The sequence below is a fragment of the Hyperolius riggenbachi genome, chromosome 9 (genome assembly GCF_040937935.1).
Source record: "Hyperolius riggenbachi isolate aHypRig1 chromosome 9, aHypRig1.pri, whole genome shotgun sequence".
Lineage (NCBI taxonomy): Eukaryota > Metazoa > Chordata > Amphibia > Anura > Hyperoliidae > Hyperolius > Hyperolius riggenbachi.
Window position 1 is genome coordinate 287,871,764 of NC_090654.1, and position 18,956 is coordinate 287,890,719.

At 48.6% G+C, this 18,956-nt stretch overlaps 1 protein-coding gene across 1 annotated transcript; it reads left to right on the forward strand.

Annotated features, from left to right (window-relative positions):
* GLRX5 (glutaredoxin 5) lies at positions 1–18,001 on the forward strand. Its single transcript, XM_068252413.1, has 2 exons — positions 1–328; positions 17,528–18,001. Exons 1-2 carry the CDS (start codon positions 82–84, stop codon positions 17,704–17,706), a joined length of 426 nt encoding a protein of 141 aa, XP_068108514.1. The 5' UTR covers positions 1–81; the 3' UTR covers positions 17,707–18,001.
* The last annotated feature ends 955 nt before the right edge of the window (positions 18,002–18,956 follow it).

Consider the following 18,956-nt stretch of genomic DNA (forward strand, 5'->3'; position numbering starts at 1 on the left):
GGGCGGGGCAGTGGTGAGGTACGGGAGCCCGGACGGGACATGCGCAGTCGGACGCGCTGTGCTGAGTGACTGGCTGCGGACATGAGCTGGTTGGTGTCCCGCGTGCTCCGGGCTGGGCGGGTCCCGGCGGCGCTGCGGTTGCTTGGCAGCGAGGCCCGCAGTGACGTGGGCGGGCTGGTGAAGAAGGACAAGGTGGTGGTGTTCATGAAGGGCACCCCGGCGCAGCCCATGTGCGGCTTCAGCAATGCGGTGGTGCAGATCCTGAGGATGCACGGCGTGCAGGACTACACGGCCTACAACGTGCTGGAGGACCAGGACCTGCGCCAGGGTGAGCAGAAGGGGGAGGAGAGGGGAAGCAGGGAGGGAGAGGGATGACAGCAGGGTGAGGACAGAGATGTAACAGGTGAGGGGGAGGAGAGGGGCCAGCAGGGGGAGGAGGACCGGGAGGAGGAGGGGGGGGGGGGGAGTGGTGACAGCAGGGTGAGGACAGGGGGCCAGTAGGGGAGGGAAAGAGGGGCAGCAGCATGGGGCGGTGAGGGCAGGGGGAGGAGAGGGATGACAGCAGGTTGAGGGCAGCAGGGTAAGGACAGAGATGTAACAGGTGAGGAGGAGGGGGGGGGGAAGGTAGGTGCAACAGGTGAGGGCAGGGGGAGGAGAGTGGTGACAGCAGGTTGAGGACCGGGGGAGGACAGAGATACAAAAGGTGAGGGTAAGGACAGGGGGGCCAGCAGGGCTAGGAGAGGGGGGCAGCATGGGGGAGGAGAAGGCGGGACAGGGATGACAGGTAAGGACAGAGGAGCAACAGGTGGGGGGAGGAAAGGGATGACAGCAGGTTGAGGACAGGGAAGAGGGCAGCAGGTTGAGGATAGAGATGTAACAGGTGGGGAGGACGGGAGGGAGGCAGGGGCAACAGGTGAGGGGGCAGCATGGGGAACAGGAGAGCAACAGGTGAGGGCAGGGTGGAGGAGAGTGGTGACAGCAGGGTGAGGACAGATGTAGCGGGTTAGGACAGGGGGCCAGCGGGGGAGGAGAGGAGGGCAGCATGGGGAACAAGTGAGGGGGGGGGAGTGGTGACAGCAGGTGGAGAGCAGGAGGGTGAGGACAGAGATGCAACAGGTGAGGTTGAGGACGGGGTGGGGCAGCTGAGGGAGGACAGGGGCCAAAAGTAAGGAGAGGGAGCAGCAGGGGAGAAAAGTGTGTGTGTGTGTGTGTGTGTGGCTGGAGGCACAGGGCAGCAGAGCGAGGACGGGGGGGTAACTACACATCTTGGGGCTCCTAGTGTTCATATCCTCCCCTTAGTAACCCACACGGGGGGGTGGGGGGGGGGGCAATCCTGCTTCTGGCATTGCACAAAGGCTGTCATTTTGATTGGTTGCAGCGCCATGGCTGGGGTTTGGGCAATGCCATAGGCTGTAATGTGAATAATGGCTATAGATAATTTGCAATAGCCGGACACTAAAATACGTAATATGTCTGCTGGCAGTAGCTTGTGTCTGAATTACACTTAAGTAGGATAATGTATTAGAAAACTACTGTAGTAATTTAGCCCATTACTGAACAGGCGATGCGCACACCCGTAACTCCTGAGCTTGTGACACTACGTGTCGCCACAGGACTGTGCTTACACTGATGCAGAAACCAGGCGTTTTATTAGGTACGATAGGCAGGTGTATACATCCTTTGGCTGTGTCTGAATTGCTGTCCATGTGCTGTTTTTGAATGTATGCACCTACGGCCATCCCCGTGGCTGTGTGTCAGTTGTGTATCTGCTTGAAGGAGGAAGCTTTGGCATTAGATGGAAACCAAAGTTACAAGCAGGCAGTGAAGTTATCCTGACCCTGTCTGTCATGATGACAAAAAGCCATCTTGCCTAAAGGATCCAGAGCCTTCAAGAACTGGAAGAAGAATGGCCGCATGCATTTGGATCCTGGGGAAGGTGAGTTGAAACATCGCCGTGCTGTGTCTCCATACCTCCTGGCGGCTACACCAAAATAAGGCTCAGGATCACCACTACTGCCTTCTTTTTCCTCCTTGACTCGGGATTACCGCCAGGGAGGTTTACACCTCTCTGCTGACATCTCACCTCCCGGTACTTTAGACATGTATGGTGGAGTCCTGGCTTCAGAATGAATAGTACTTGATTTCTCCAGTCCACCTCAATCCTTTAAAGAGAACCCGAGGTGTGTTTAAAGAATGTTATCTGCATACAGAGGCTGAATCTGCCTATACAGCCCAGCCTCTCTTGCTATCCCAAACCCCACTAAGGTCCCCCTGCACTCTGCAATCCCTCATAAATCACAGCCGTGCTATGAGGCTGTGTTTACATCTGTAGTGTCAGTCTCAGCTGCTCCCCCGCCTCCTGCATAGCTCCGGTCCCTGCCCCCGTCCCTTCCCTCCAATCAGCAGGGAGGGAAGGGATGCAGGCGGGGACTGGAGTTCTGCAGGAGGCGGGGAGAGCAGCAGACTGACACTATAGAGATAAACACAGCCAGCTCTGACAAGCTGTTTGTCAGCAGCGTGGCTGTGATTTATGAGGGATTGCAGAGTGCAGGGGGACCTTAGGGGGGTTTGGGATAGCAACAGAGGCTGGGCTGTATAGGCAGATCCAGCCTCTGTATGCAGATAATATTCTTCAAACCCACCTCGGGTTCTCTTTAAGGCTGAACAATAACCCCAGCCATTGCTTACTACCTACTTTAGTGTTGAAAAAGATAGTGTACGCTTTGACATGGGAGACCAGGATTCAAATCATGGCTAGGGTCAGTACCAATTCAGTAAGGAGTCCTTAGGCAAGATTCCCTAACACTGCAGGGTGGCCTATTGTGCGTGTCGTAGTGGCTGCAGCTCTTGAACGCTTTGAGACCTACAGAAGAAAAGCGTTATACAAATGTTAGGATTCAAATTAAAAAGCCGCAGATCTTGTCATGTGGGTATCAGGGCTGTCACACTACCACTTTATGCCCCTTAACACTCTACTGCAGAGCCGGGTATTAGAAACGTCTCGCACCTTATACTGGAAGGGCCTCAACACTCTGGAGAAATCTGACATCAGGTGTACCTTGTACTGCTGAGCAGTTTCTGGAGTTTCTCATGCAGTCCTAGGAGACTGGAAGCTGTGCATCTTCTGTGCCTATGCTGAGAGGTCACCTTACTACTGTTGGGATGTTAGTTTATGCTACAGAGGAAGCAACAGGAGGAATGTTACTATACGTGACACAGGAAACAGGAGAAGGAGCGTCGCTATACATTACACAGGAAGCAACAATAATTGTGGGATCACCCAGAGTAATATATTTTTAATGCCACTAATCAATTCTCTTTTGCTCCTTCGTGGCTGTATCTAATGATCAAATTTTGTAAGTAAAAAGTAAAAAAACGGTAAGAGTATATAGGTGGACCTCAATACAGCTATAAACTCATCCACTAAGTCACAGGTGTCTAACTCAAGGCATGTGGGCCGGCTGTGGCTCTCCTTGCAATTTTATGTGGCCCACAAAGTACCTGCTTCATTCTGCATCGCAGCAAACTGAACCTATATTAAAAAATAGGGCCCCTTTCTACTTCAATTCTTAAACAAATCCATTTACTACATTGGGTTCTATTCACTAAGAGGCAAAAACACCGCAAAATTTTACCGCTATATTTCCGCCAGCGGTAAGCTCCGCATTTTTTCCACATTCACTAATGTTTTCCGCATGCGGGAAAAAAAATGTGGAAACAGCCATTATTCATGCGGGAATCATGCGGTAAAAAGGTCGCATGAAAAAGTGTGTTAAAAAAAAATTAAAGTCCAGCAAGCACAGCCCTTAAGCCTCCACACTTCATTTAAGTCAATGGGATGCGGAATATATCACCTACTATTTGTAGGTGATAAAAAATCGGTAAATAACGACGAAATGATGCGGCTGAACATTTTTGAGAATTGATTTTTTTTAGTGCGGAAAATACCGACTTTTGCGGAATTTTTTCCGCATGAATCCCGCACTTTTTCCGCATGCGGAAAAAACATGCGGAACTTTTGAGAATGTCAACTTGACGGTGTTTTGGTCGCAAGCGTCCTGCATGTACTTTACCGCATGCGGGAAGTCTTTGAGAATAGAGCCCATTGCAGGGAACAGAACGCAAAGTCCCACCTGCAGCATTTTTCCTATAGAAACCTCAGAGGGAACGCATCCGGATGCAGCAGACACTGAGCTGTTAGCTCTGAACGTGCCGGTTACAGCTGGGAACTGAGCCCAAGACTATCTTCACTGCTTATTCCACACAGCAAGCCTGTACCTCACACAACATTGCAGGCAGCTAGAGATGATCTGATGCAATTTATTTACAGTATTCTAAAACGAGTCGTTGTGTTAGTAGTTTGACGCGGTACTGATCACCAATACACATCCCAGCTCACTGTTATTACAGTACATAGTATAGGTGTGGCTCGGGGATCAGGCAGAGCACAGATACAGCTTGTTTGTCACTGATGCTGGGAGGATTTCCCCTCTGATGTCACCAGGCAAGGGACAGAATGACAGGAAAGCACGCCAGCTGTGACACTTGTCTGCACAGAGTGTTATTTCCACTGGGGAGGCCGTGTGTAGGGGTTTAGGTGCGTGCAGCTGTAAGGAGCAGCATGCGATTCGGATGGCGAGCGTTTGTCTGACTGATGCAGGGAAACCCTTTGTATTCCACAGTAGTTGAAACGGGCCCTTTCTCTAACACACCATTATCTCTACTATGTCCCAATATTGCTCCACTCCTCAGCCAGCAAACTCTGTGAAGAGAGATAACGTGGGCCATGTCTGCAGACTTCCAAAACCTTTTGTTCAGCCATTATCTACAAGTCCTCCTGTCCCAAATATGCTTCTCTATAAGAAATGGCTAGAGATGCAAATTGTTCCTGTTTGTATCGAGACTTAAAGGAAACCTGAGACAAATTACGGAAGGGAATTAATACATACCTGGGGCTTCCTCCAGCCCCATTCAGTCAGACAGTTCCCTTGTCGTCCACCTGGGCCGATTCCATCCTCCGCTTTTGGTCCAGGTAAAGCCTTCAGTCGTTGCGTACTGCACATGCCCGGCTAGGCTGCACGTGCCCCCACCATGCTCACAGCGGTAGGGCATGCGTTGAAGGTCCCGACAGGCTGCTATTGAGGGTTTTACCGAGACCAAAAGCAGAGTATCAAGAAGGCCCAGGGGAATGGCTATGGAGCCATCAGCCTGAAGGAAACCCCAGGTATGTATAAATGCTGTCTTCAATTTGTCTTGGGTACACTTTAAGTCTCATACACACGTACACTGCAAGTTGCCCAGCGTGAATCGGCATCAACATTTTAGGGCTGAGGCTGTAGAGACGCAAAGCTAGCCTGCAGGCTAGTGATATGTTCTGTAGCTGTGAAGGAACGGAGTGAGGAGAATACTCCCAGCCAGTGCTCACCTTCCTATATGGTACCACAGATCCATGTGCAATCAAAATGGACTTGTGTCACAAAAAATAGGTAGGGACAGGGGCGTTGCAATAGGGGTTGTAGCGGTTGCGGCTGCATCTGGGCCCCAAGGGGCCCTCCCTCAACCACAGTATTAGCTCTCTATTGGTCCTGTGCTCATAATAATCACTTCTATGGATACTTTGAATAGTGGTAATCAGGAACAAGCTGCTCCCCATCCCCTTCTTGCACCTATGACACTGTAGTTGCCATTGGCAGGTTTTGGTGCGCAGTATCAATTGCTATGTATAGAGTGCTTCGGGGGGAGGGCCCATTGTAAAACTTGCACCGGGGCCCACAGCTCCTTTAGCTATGCCACTGAGTAGGGACAAACTCAATCCAACATAGAAAGTACATTTCAAAATTCTGATCAAAGTTGGGAAAGTTTTAGCAAGACTACAAGTGACGTATGTGGTAACATTTTAACCGTGATAAGTAGTAGAATAGAGGTTTAGAGAGTTCTGGGGTTAAGGCCCATGTCTTGTGTATTCTTTTTAGTCAAAAGCTGAATCAAAAGCAATTACTAAGGGCTTGTAAAATAAAGTGCCAGAATATAATAGAAAAAAACATATACTGTTACCTTAGGAACTTGGCTTTTTAAAGGGAACCAGAGACAAAGCACCCTCATGTATTTTACCATATAGATCATTGGGAACATTACAGAAAACGGCTACCCCGCTCTCTGTTTCATTCTGCACTGCACAGCTTGCGTCTAATCAGCCCTGATAAAATCCCCCACTGAGCATTGTCTGGCTTTGCTCAGGAATATTTATAGCTCAGTCTGTGTTCTCTCATGTCTTTTCAAGCCCAAGCCTGCCCCCTGCTGGCTCTGCTCAGGAATCATTATAGCCGAGTCATTATAGCAAAGCCAGACTGATGCTCAGTCGGGGATTTTATCAGGTCTGATAAGAAGCAAGCTGTGCAGTGCAGAATGAAACAGAAAGCAGGGTAGGTGTTCCCACTGATATATGTAGTAAAATACATGAGGGTGCTTCGTCTCTGGTTCCCTTTAAATATGTATGCCATGAGGGTATATTACTATTTTTTGCTAACAGTTTTGCAATCATTGATAGTGTACAATTAGAAAGCAAAAAAACTGAAAAAAGATGCTTTTATTTCCAAATGCAATATTGTCACCATAGGAACATAATATAAATGTTGTAATAACCAGGATGGATAAGCAAATACACTTGTAGTTAGCACTGTTTATTGTAAAGCTATAATGGAAGGAAATGGAGAAAAGTGTGGGTTTTTTTTTCTCTTATTTTCCCTTTTAAAATGCATATAAAATAAAGTAATTACGAAACAAAATTTTCAAACACTAAACGTCTAATTTGTCCTGAAAAAGAAAATTGGTATAGATCATTTAGGCGTGATAAGTAGTAATAGTTATTGGCGAATGATTGGGATCAGCGCCGATATGTGAAAATTGCTCTGGTCTGAAGTGGTTAAACCCTTTGACAACCCTTCTATAGATGACCTTTGGAACAACGTTCCTGGGACCTTGAAACTCATATATTCCTGCTATTAGTCTTTGTTTTTAAAAATAATTTATTTAAATTTTTTTTTTTTTTTATGTAATGGTGCATTTGGGTGTATTTTTACTTTTTCCCACTAGATGGCTCCACACTTAGTTCCTAAATACTGTTAACAGTAGAGGAGAACTAGTGAGTGTAACTGTGAATAAAAGCTGATGGCTCGCTGACACTGGCTCTTATTCATCACAAACACTGCGATTGGGTTTGGGAACAGCTGTTTCCCGTTCTCCAATCACGGAACAGTGGGATTGCAGCAAATCCAAACGGTAGCGGCGATCAGGAACGGCGGCAGTAAGTAAACAACACGTATAGATGAAAGGTTAGGTGTTGGGTCAGTGGGTACAGGAAAGTTAGTTCTTATTGGTTAGGCTTAAAGCAATCCCAAGCCGAAGCTCGGGATCAAAACAAAATATTCACCTGAAGAGAGGGAAGCCTCCGGTTCCTATTGAGGCTTTCCTCGATGCTCCGAGGTCCCGTCACTGAGTGCGGCCCCTCTCCACATTGAGGCCACTCAGCTCCTCTTCTTGCAACATGGCCATGCATGCGTAGCAGCACGGTGCCCTTGGCTTACTGCGGGTACACTTTTTAAAGGGGATCTTAAGGTTGGACATTGAGGAGTCGGGGAGGGGGTAGCGTTGGCCGCCAGGTATGGTTACCGGGTAGTGGGAGGGGGGGAATAATAAAAGCACTACTAAAAATGTGCATACATTTGAAATTGGCGCAGGATACATCCGGTATATGGCTGATCCTGCTTCTGCACAAGTCCCGGCCAAGTTAAATACTATTCCCCCCATCCAGGCCGCCATGGATGGTGGCGATTGCTGGAGGCCGAATTATTGTTTAAAAAGCAACTTCGGCTCAGTCTTCTGACGGCGCCCCCGTTACTCACTGTGCGGCACTATAGATGCAGGGTTCTCCCCAGAAATTTTTTTTCAGCCGGGTGGGGAAGTAAGGACCCTTTTCCACTAGGAAGTGCAATTGCACTGCGATCACGCAACCTACAATTTACACTACCCGTGATTGCTCCATATAGCTGCTGGGAACGGAACATGATGGCCCGACAATTGTGGTTCAGAAAAATACGACGCATGCTAGTGGGAAATGAGCACCGTGATTTACATGTTATCACAGTGCTCATTGTGCTCATCAAAACTGCTGCGATCCGCTTTCTGAAACTGATCGCAGCAAGTGGAAAAGGGCCCTAAGGTCATGCTGGGTGGAAAAGGGTTACATCAAAGTAGGGTGGGTGGGTAAGTACGTCAGGCTGGTGGGTTGGGTAGGTAGGTCTAGTGTAGGCTAGTGGTCAGGCTGGTGGCTAGTGTGGTGGGTTGGTAAGTAGTGAGGTGGGTGGGTAGGTGGTCAAGATGGTGGCTAGTGGGGCGGGTTGGTAAGTCTAGTGGGGAGGTAGTCAGGCTGGTGGGCTAGTGGGGAGGTAGTCAGGCTGGTGGGCTAGTGGGGAGGTGGTCAGGCTGGTGGGCTAGTGGGGAGGTGGTCAGGCTGGTGGGCTAGTGGGGAGGTGGTCAGGCTGGTGGGCTAGTGGGGAGGTGGTCAGGCTGGTGGGCTAGTGGGGAGGTGGTCAGGCTGGTGGGCTAGTGGGGAGGTGGTCAGGCTGGTGGGCTAGTGGAGTGGTGAGGTGGTGGTCAGGCTGGTGGGCTAGTAGGGAGGTGGTCAGGCTGGTGGGCTAGTGGAGTGGTGAGGTGGTGGTCAGGCTGGTGGGCTAGTGGAGTGGTGGTCAGGCTAGTGGGGTGGTGGTCAGGCTGGTGGGGTGGTGGTCTGGTTGGTGTGCAAGTGGGGTGGGTGATCAGGCTGGTGGGGAGGTGGTCAGGCTAGTGGGGAGGTGGTCAGGCTGGTGGGCTAGTGGAGTGGTGGTCAGGCTAGTGGAGTGGTGATTGGGGTGGTGGTCTGTTCGGTGTGCTAGTGTGGTGGGTGATCAGGCTGGTGGGCTAGTGGGGAGGTGTTTAGGCTGGTGGGGTGGTAGGCTAGTGGTCAGGCTAGTGGGGAGCTGGTGGGCTAGTGGGCAGGGTATGCAACTCGCCTCGCCAACCACCCCCTGTAGATACAGCGTCACTGGCTCCCCGGGCTCTCAAGCGTCATCGGCGATTCGGTGTGTGTGTGGGGGGTGGCGTGCCTCGGCCATGAGCAGTGTGGAGTAGGGGAATATCGCCAGGCACATTCCTGGAATCGCTCTGAAAAATCACTTCAAAAAGCGCTTAGCGTTTGCGAGTACGCTAGCGGTTTTTGGTGTGCGCTGGCCCTGAGGGCTTTTTTGGTGTGCACTACAAGAGTTTTTTTTTTTTTTTTTTTTTTTTTTTTAAAGCTAATGATTTTAAAAGCTCTTGCTAATGCAACGCTATGGGGATTTTTTACAAAATCACATCGCTCCAGTACATGCACATGCACACACAGGATAACATTAGCAGGAGGTTTTAAAATCACAAAGTGCTCAGAAAAGCCCTTACAGCTATGCATGTCAGCTGACGCGATCTCTGAGTCATGTGACGGGTCTGTGTCTGGCATCTCGCCCCTCCATACATCCTGCTCAGTTGATTGTGTGGATTTGTCATGAGTGGCTGAGCTGATTATCCCCCTTATGCAGCTCATGCATTGTATACCCTCCTGTGTGCTGGCTTGCCTTACGGTCTCATGTGATCGCTCTATAGGCTGGATTAGCATGAAGTGACACAGGCATGTGTGTCCCTGGAGATTGTGCAATGCTGGCCTGCTAATCTCACATCAAGTTCTAACAGCCCAGTGTGACTTGGCATTTTTTTTTTTTTAAATCCTGACACACAACCCCAACCTTCCCCTCCCCCTCAGCAGTCCTTGTTTGACAAATACTTTCAGCCCCTCCCCCCCCCCCCCCCCCCACCCAAATAAAAATTGATTTAGACTACATGGGTTTCAGTACAGAAATGTGTACAATAGTGAATGGCACTGTAGTGACATATACCGCGTTTCCCTGAAAATAAGACACACACCCCACACACACCCCTCACTCACACCACACACACCACACACATATTCTCCCTTCAAAAGATGTGCTAGGTCTTCTCTATTTCCCTCTTGCGCATAGCCAGATTCCCCCACCTCCACTTTACCTCCTGACGACCCTCCCCCCTCCAGAAAGTCGCATCCCCTTTCTCTACTGCCTGCTGAGAAAGTGGTAATTCAAACTGCAGAACAGCGGTCAACTGCTGATTCCCCCACCGCCGCTTCCGACCCCATTCTCCACTGCCAGCCGGCATAATTCAAACCGCAGATCAGTGGTAAAGGCAGCTAGACTTTCACTGTAACTGCGCTTCCGTGTACAGGAAGTAAACAATGTTACTTCCTGTACACGGAAGCACTGTTACAGTGAAATTAGCTGCCTTCACCACAGTTTACCGCTGATCTGAGGTTTGAGTTATGCCGGCGGGCGGTGGAGAGCAGGGCCAGAAGAGGCAGTGGGGGAATAAGCTGTTTACTGCGCTGATCTCTGCAGTTGAGGTATGTCGGTGGGCAGTGGAGAAAGAGGATGCGACTTTCTGGAGGAGCTGGAAGGGGTCGTCAGGAGGTAGTGGGGGGGGGTAGACGGGCGGGACTTGCACAGCCACTAGGGCTTATTTTAAGGTTAGGGCTTATATTTCAAGCATGCTTGAAATATATACTAGGTCTTACTTTAAGGGGATGTCCTACTTTCAGGGAAACGCTGTAGTAGAATGCCATAAATTATTGCGAATGCACACTGTTAGGGTAACGTTCCTGGTTTCAGTATCGGAAACCCTTCCTATATCTATATACAGGTAGTCCCTCCCAAGACGGAATCTGTTCTTAAAGTAGATCTAAACTCCTTCACAGGACAGAAGGAAAACCTGTATGTGTTTAGAGCGCTTAGCCTGTCTGATTCCTCATCCTCTTTACATCTGTTATTTGTACTGTAACTGTAATTTGATCTCTCAGCTGTGTCAGCTGGCGGCCTCGGCAGAGCAGCTAATTTGTAAACGCAGGATGTTAACCCTGTGTCTGCTTCCATGAAAGCAGGAAGTAGACACACTGACAATCAAATATTGCTTTAATATCTAAAGGTTATTATGCTGCTGCTTATATTTTAGAGCAGAGAGGAAGTTCTGAGTTCAGGTCCCCTTTAAGTCTGAACAATGTTCCATCCCTGTGGCCTCTGTGTGCCCCTCTTTGTCTCCAGTGTCCCACTCTGTGCCTCTTTGTCCCCTCTGTCGCCTGTCCCTCAGCGTTGTGGAGCAACCCCCTGTTTATATTGGCTTCCCCTGTGTGTTATTGTTTCCTCACACATAGCCGTATCATACAGGTGCTCGTGTGCACGTGGCCCGACTTTAGATTGTGAGCTCTTAGGGAATGGACGGGAGGAATTGGCTCTGGACACTCTATGAAGTGCTGTTTATTTGGTCAGTGCTATAGAAATGTATGAAAATGTCAGCTCACTCAATCGGGTACAATGGTTTTTAGGCGTGTGCTAATAGATTAATATCGGTAGTATAATGTTAACTACCATTCTTGTATATGGGTAGCGAGAGTTCTTCATCGATGGGCTGTATTCCTGACGGTACCTTTCTAACCGTCCGCTACCCTATTCTACAACACTGACCCTCCTACCGATATGCCTAAAACTAACCTTTCTTTTCAGTGCACTGCTTACTGATCACTAACTGCCCCTTGCCCAACACCTGTGCCGCTGGCCAAGTACTTGTTGAGGCCCACCGCCACTTGCTCAACATTTACTGATCACTTGCACTACTTGCCAATGCACCCACGCTAAAATAAACCTCCTTGGAGTCTCCAAATGTCTCCTCCCCACCCTGGTGCCCGTGCATTGTACATGTCACCTGTTCAGCTGCTGTGACTCCTCCAAGCGCCACTGTCACACACACACACACACACACACACACACACACACACACACACACACACACACACACACACACACACACACACACACACACACACACACACACACACACACACACACACACACACACACACACACACACACACACACACACACACACACACACACACACACACACACACACACACACACACACACACACACACACACACACACCATAAACACCCCGCACACACGCACCACGAAAACACACTCTACACACTATCTATCATATTATATTACGCATACACACACACCCGTACCATGTGACGTCACACATGTGCCTGATGCCACACGGGGGAGACTGGGAGTCGCGGGGGCAGTCGTGTTTGCGGGCCCTTGTGATATTGTACACCGCTACCGCCGTGCACCTGATTGACCACGTCAGGCAGAGATTTTCCAGGTTTTTCCGATTGATGCATTCTAACCAATTTCAGCTTAGAATTGGTGGAATTGATCGGCTGTGCTTGTTGCGGCAATGATCTCTATGTAATACGATAAAATTATCGAATCAGATGGTCGATGGCGCCATAAAAGTACTAGATAGATGGCTACCAGATTCGATCATCAGATCAAATCTGACGGGGATCTGTCTCATCTGTGCCACACACTAGGAACAGGTTTTAGGGCCGTTTACACTAAGAGCGGTTTCCGCCTTTTTTCAAGCGCAGGCGATTTTAAAATCGCCCACAAAACGCGTGTGTAATGATTCCCTATGAGAGAGTTCACAGCTGAGCAGTTTAGTTTCCGATCTGCTCAGCAACGCACCATTTTTGGGGCGTTTTTGCTGTAGCCGCTGGAGAGATATGTAGAGGGAGCACTTCTGCGTAGGCAGGCTATAATGACGCCAGTGACAGGTCCCAGTTGCCGAAGCAGCGGAGGACGGCGGCGTGGGAGCGATTGATGGGGCTGGGGGAAGCCCCAGGTGTGTACTTTTTTTTTTTTTTTTTTTTCTTTTTTGAGGCCCTTTTTAACCACTTGAGGTCCGCCCCCAGCCGATGGGCGGCGGCAAAGACCGGGCCCAAACGACCGCAATACGCCCATCGGCGGGGGCGGCTGCGGGAGTGGCTGTGCGGCGATCGCGTCATTCGTGACGCGATCAGCCGCCGGGGACTGGCTCCACCCACCGTTCGTTGTAACCCGCCGGCCGTTCGGAAGCGCCGGCGGGTTACTAGCACCCGGATCGCCGCATGTAACAAGTATAATAGGCTTTGTAATGTATACAAAGCCTATTATACTGGCTGCCTCCTGCCCTGGTGGTCCCAGTGTCCGAGGGACCACCAGGGCAGGCTGCAGCCACCCTAGTCTGCACCCAAGCACACTGATTTCCCCCTCCCCTGCCCCCTGATCGCCCACAGCACCCCTCAGACCCCCCCCTGCCCACCCCCCAGACCACTGTTTGCACCCAGTCACCCCCCTAATCACCCATCAATCACTCCCTGTCACTATCTGTCAACGCTATTTTATTTTTAAGTCCCTAATCTGCCCCCTACTCCCTCCTGATCACCCCCCCACCCCTCAGATTCTCCCCAGACCCCCCCCCCCAGACCCCCCCCCCCCGTGTACTGTATGCATCTATCCCCCCTGATCACCTGTCAATCACCCGTCAATCACCCCCTGTCACTGCCACCCATCAATCAGCCCCTAACCTGCCCCTTGCGGGCAATCTGATCACCCACCCACACCAATAGATCGCCCGCAGATCCGACATCAGATCACCTCCCAAATCCATTGTTTACATCTCTTATCTCCTCTAAACACCCACTAATTACCCATCAATCACCCCCTATCACCACCTGTCACTGTTACCCATCAGATTAGACCCTAATCTGCCCCTTGCGGGCACCCAATCACCCGCCCACACGCTCAGATTGCCCTCAGACCCCCCCTTATCAATTCGCCCGTGCAATATTTACATCTGTTATTCCCTGTAATAACCCACTGATCACCTGTCAATCACCCATCAATCACCCCCTGTCACTGCCACCCATCAATCACCCCCTGTCACTGCCACCCATCAAACAGCCCCTAACCTGCCCCTTGCGGGCAATCTGATCACCCACCCACACCAATAGATCGCCCGCAGATCTTCTCTCCTCCAAACACCCACTAATTACCCATCAATCACCCCCTATCACCACCTGTCACTGTTACCCATCAGATTAGACCCTAATCTGCCCCTTGCGGGCACCCAATCACCCGCCCACACCTCAGAACGCCCTCAGACCCCAGCCCTGATCACCTCGCCAGTGCATTGCTTGAATCTATTTCCCCCCTCTAATCACACCTTGAGACACCCATCAATCACCTCCTGTCACCCCCTAGCACACCTACCCATCAGATCAGGCCCTAATTTGCCCCGTGTGGGCTCCTGATCACTCGGCCAAACCCTCAGATCCCCCTCAGACCCCCTTCCGATCACGTCCCCAGTGCATTTATTGCATCTATTTTCCCCTCTAACCGCCCCCTGAGACACCCATCAATCACCTCCTGTCACCCCCCTAGCACTCCTATCCATCAGATCAGGCCCAATACATCCTGTCATCTAAGAGGCCACCCTGCTTATGACCGCTTCCACAAAATTTGCCCCCTCATAGACCACCTGTCATCAAAATTTGCAGATGCTTATACCCCCTGAACAGTCATTTTGAGAAATTTGGTTTCCAGACTACTCACAGTTTTGGGCCCGTAAAATGCCAGGGCAGTATAGGAACCCCACAAGTGACCCCATTTTAGAAAGAAGACACCCCAAGGTATTCTGTTAGGTGTATGATGAGTTCATAGAATATTTTATTTTTTGTCAAAAGTTAGAGGAAATTGGATTTTTATTGTTTTTTGCACAAAGTGTCATTTTTCACTAACTTGTGACAAAAAATAAAATCTTCTATGAACTCACCATACCCCTAACGGAATACCTTGGGGTGTCTTCTTTCTAAAATGGGGTCACTTGTGGGGTTCCTATACTGCCCTGGCATTTTAGGGGCCCTAAACCGTGAGGAGTAGTCTAGAATCCAAATGCCTCAAAATGACCTGTGAATAGGACGTTAGGCCCCTTAGCGCACCTAGGTTGCAAAAAAGTGTCACACATGTGGTATCGCCGTACTCAGAAGAAGTAGTATAATGTGTTTTGCGGTGTATTTTTATACATACCCATGCTGGGTGGGAGAAATCTCTCTGTAAATGGACAATTGTGTGTAAAAAAAATCAAATGTCATTTACAGAGATATTTCTCCCACCCAGCATCTGTATGTGTAAAAATACACCCCAAAACACATTATACTACTTCTCCTGAGTACGGCGGTACCACATGTGTGGCACTTTTTTGCACCCTAACTGCGCTAAGGGGCCCAAAGTCCAATGAGTAACTTTAGGATTTCACAGGTCATTTTGAGAAATTTCGTTTCAAGACTACTCCTCACGGTTTAGGGCCCCTAAAATGCCAGGGCAGTATAGGAACCCCACAAATGACCCCATTTTAGAAAGAAGACACCCCAAGGTATTCCGTTAGGAGTATGGTGAGTTCATAGAAGATTTTATTTTTTGTCACAAGTTAGCGGAAAATGACACTTTGTGAAAAAAAACAATTAACATCAATTTCCGCTAACTTGTGACAAAAAAAAAAAATCTTCTATGAACTCACCATACTCCTAATGGAATACCTTGGGGTGTCTTCTTTCTAAAATGGGGTAATTTGTGGGGTTCCTATACTGTCCTGGCATTTTAGGGGCCCTAAACCGTGAGGAGTAGTCTTGAAACGAAATTTCTCAAAATGACCTGTGAAATCCTAAAGGTACTCATTGGACTTTGGGCCCCTTAGCGCAGTTAGGGTGCAAAAAAGTGCCACACATGTGGTATCGCCGTACTCAGGAGAAGTAGTATAATGTGTTTTGGGGTGTATTTTTCCACATACCCATGCTGAGTGGGAGAAATATCTCTATAAATAGACAATTGTGTGTAAAAAAAAATAAAAAAATTGTCATTTACGGAGATATTTCTCCCACCCAGCATGGGTATGTGTAAAAATACACCCCAAAACACATTATACTACTTTTCCTGAGTACGGCAATACCACATGTGTGGCACTTTTTTGCAGCCTAACTGCGCTAAGGGGCCCAAAGTCCAATGAGCATCTTTAGGCTTTACAGGGGTGCTTACAATTAGGCACCCCCCAAAATGCCAGGACAGTGAACACACCCCACAAATGACCCCATTTTGGAAAGTATTCAGAGAGGAGCATAGTGAGTCCGTGGCAGATTTCATTTTTTTTTTGTCGCAAGTTAGAAGAAATGGAAACTTTTTTTTTTGTTGTTGTTGTCACAAAGTGTCATTTTCCGCTAACTTGTGACAAAAAATAAAATCTTCTATGAACTCACCATGCCTCTCACTGAATACTTTGGGATGTCTTCTTTCCAAAATGGGGTCATTTGGGGGGTATTTGTACTATCCTGGAATTTTAGCCCCTCATGAAACCTGACAGGTGCGCAGAAAAGTCAGAGATGCTTGAAAATGGGAAAATTCACTTTTGGCACCATAGTTTGTAAACGCTATAACTTTTACCCAATCCAATAAATATACACTGAATGGTTGTTTTTTTTATCAAAGACATGTAGCAGAATAACTTTCGCGCTCAAATGTATAGGAAATTTTACTTTATTTGAAAAATGTCAGCACAGAAAGTTAAAAAAGTCATTTTTTTGACAAAATTCATGTCTTTTTTGATGAATATAATAAAAAGTAAAACTCGCAGCAGCAATCAAATAGCATCAAAAGAAAGCTGTATTAGTGACAAGAAAAGGAGGTAAAATTCATTTAGGTGGTAGGTTGTATGACCGAGCATTAAACCGTGAAAGCTGCAGTGGTCTGAATGGAGAAAAAGGCTCTGGTCCTTAAGGGGCGAAAAGACTGTGGTCCTGAAGTGGTTAAGGTGCTTTCAGGCAAACAAAATCCAGTTCTACTATTTAGAGTTGCACAAGACTGGGAAGAGAATCTGTGTTTTCAGCCAGGCCTTAAAGAGGAACTGTAACGACAAAACGTCCCCTGGGGGGTACTCACCTCGGGTGGGGGAAGCCTCAGGATCCTAATGAGGCTTCCCACGCCGTCCTCTGTCCCACGGGGGTCTCGCTGTAGCCCTCCGTACAGCCGTGACGCAATATTTACCTTCCTGGCTCCTGCGCAGGCGCTCTGATGGCTGTCGGCTCCGAAGTAGGTGGAAATACCCGATCGCCGTCGGGTCCGCTCTACTGCGCAGGCGCAAGTTTCCGGCGCCTGCACAGTAGAGCGGACCCGACGGAGATCGGGTATTTCCGTCTATTTCCGAGCCGAATGCAGCCACAGCGCCCCCGCTGGAGCCAGCAAAGGTAAATATTGAAATTACAGTCGGGTCTGTCGCCGGCTGTTCAGAGGGCTGCAGTGAGACCCCCGTGGGACGCAGGACGGCGTGGGAAGCCTCATTAGGATCCGGAGGCTTCCCCCACCCGAGGTGAGTACCCCCCCAGGGGATCTTTTTCAAGTTACAGAGTCTCTTTAAAATGAGACACCCTGATCAGTATTGCATAATTTGTTTGTTTTTCTTTTTTAGATTCTAATGCCATATTTTATTCTCTCCATATCCATAGAGGTGAAGACCTACTCCAACTGGCCAACCATCCCTCAGGTGTATCTGAATGGGGAGTTTGTGGGCGGCTGTGACATCCTCCTGCAGATGCACCAGAATGGAGACCTGGTGGAGGAGCTGAAGAAACTGGGCATTCGCTCTGCTCTGCTGGACGCGGCGCCCAGCCAAGAGAAGAAGTGACTCCGCCTTCTATGAACTGTTCTGAGAGAGGCCTGTAGACACCAAAGAAGCCTTATGGATTGTGGAGAACTTTTACTCGTTGTCTGTCAGAGGATCTGTGATGCCATGCCCACCTCTGATGCCACACACACCTCTGCCACCACGCCCACCTCTGCCGCCTGGGGGAGGCCTGTTGTGTTCTTATGGCAGTTTTCTGTCCTTGTAATATAGTCAGATGATGACCACTGTGCTAGAGAGATATACATTTATGATCCTAGAATGTAATGTAACAAATATATATATTCTATAAAAGAGAGCTTTCTTGCATCCTACTTTTTCCATTTGAAACAATCCCTGAAAAAAAAAGAATTGTAAAAGGAAGTACGCACACTCCCCCCCCCCCTCCCCCCTGAATTTCTCCTGGTTTCTAATAACCATAAGAGCTGCCATGTTTTCCCCCTCCCTTTCTAGCTGCTCATTATTTAACCAGGGGAAGGTGTGAAAATAGCATCTGTGACTTCTCTAAACTCTTTAGGGGCCCATTCACACTAGAAGCACTTATCTGAGCGTTTTGTTTGATTAGCGGTTTTTAAAATCTCTCCCATTCACTTTCATTAAAATTGCGTAAATCGCAGCAATTTTCGCTATCGTGAAATCGCAGCGATTTTTCTGCGATTAATTTTTTTGTGTGAATGGGAGCAATTTTAAAAAAACGAATCAATCGCAAAACTCTCAGACAAGCGCTTCTAGTGCGAATGGGTTCAAAAGCAATTGTCCTAATTACTCACCCCCGCTGCGGAAGTAGGCTTATAAAACCTCTGTTAGGGCTTGTTCACACTGCACGCGTTTTCTCAATTTTCTTCTCCCGCATGCGCTTTTTAACCACTTAAAGGAATACTATCGATGTATGCATTTATTTTTAAATGCTGTATGTTGTAGCACACATTAGGACAAGTACTAGGAGCAATTTGATTCCTCACACAGCTGTTCCTCTCAGCTGTAAAATCCTCCCTCAGTTTTGGACACAAATGTATTTAAATACTGATGGCTCCCAGAGGGCTAGACCATGTCTCTGCACAGGGGAGTTGCTATCAACTCCTCAGTTTATAGTTTAATTATCGCCTTGCTGAAAGAATCTTGTTGATATGGTGGTAAAGGGTTAAAGATTCTAGCAATGTGTGTTTATCTTTGCTTCTCTTGACTGATAAAGATACTAATAATGCTAATTGTAGACAGTGGTCTGTCCCCTCTCAGCAGCTTGTAAAGTGGAT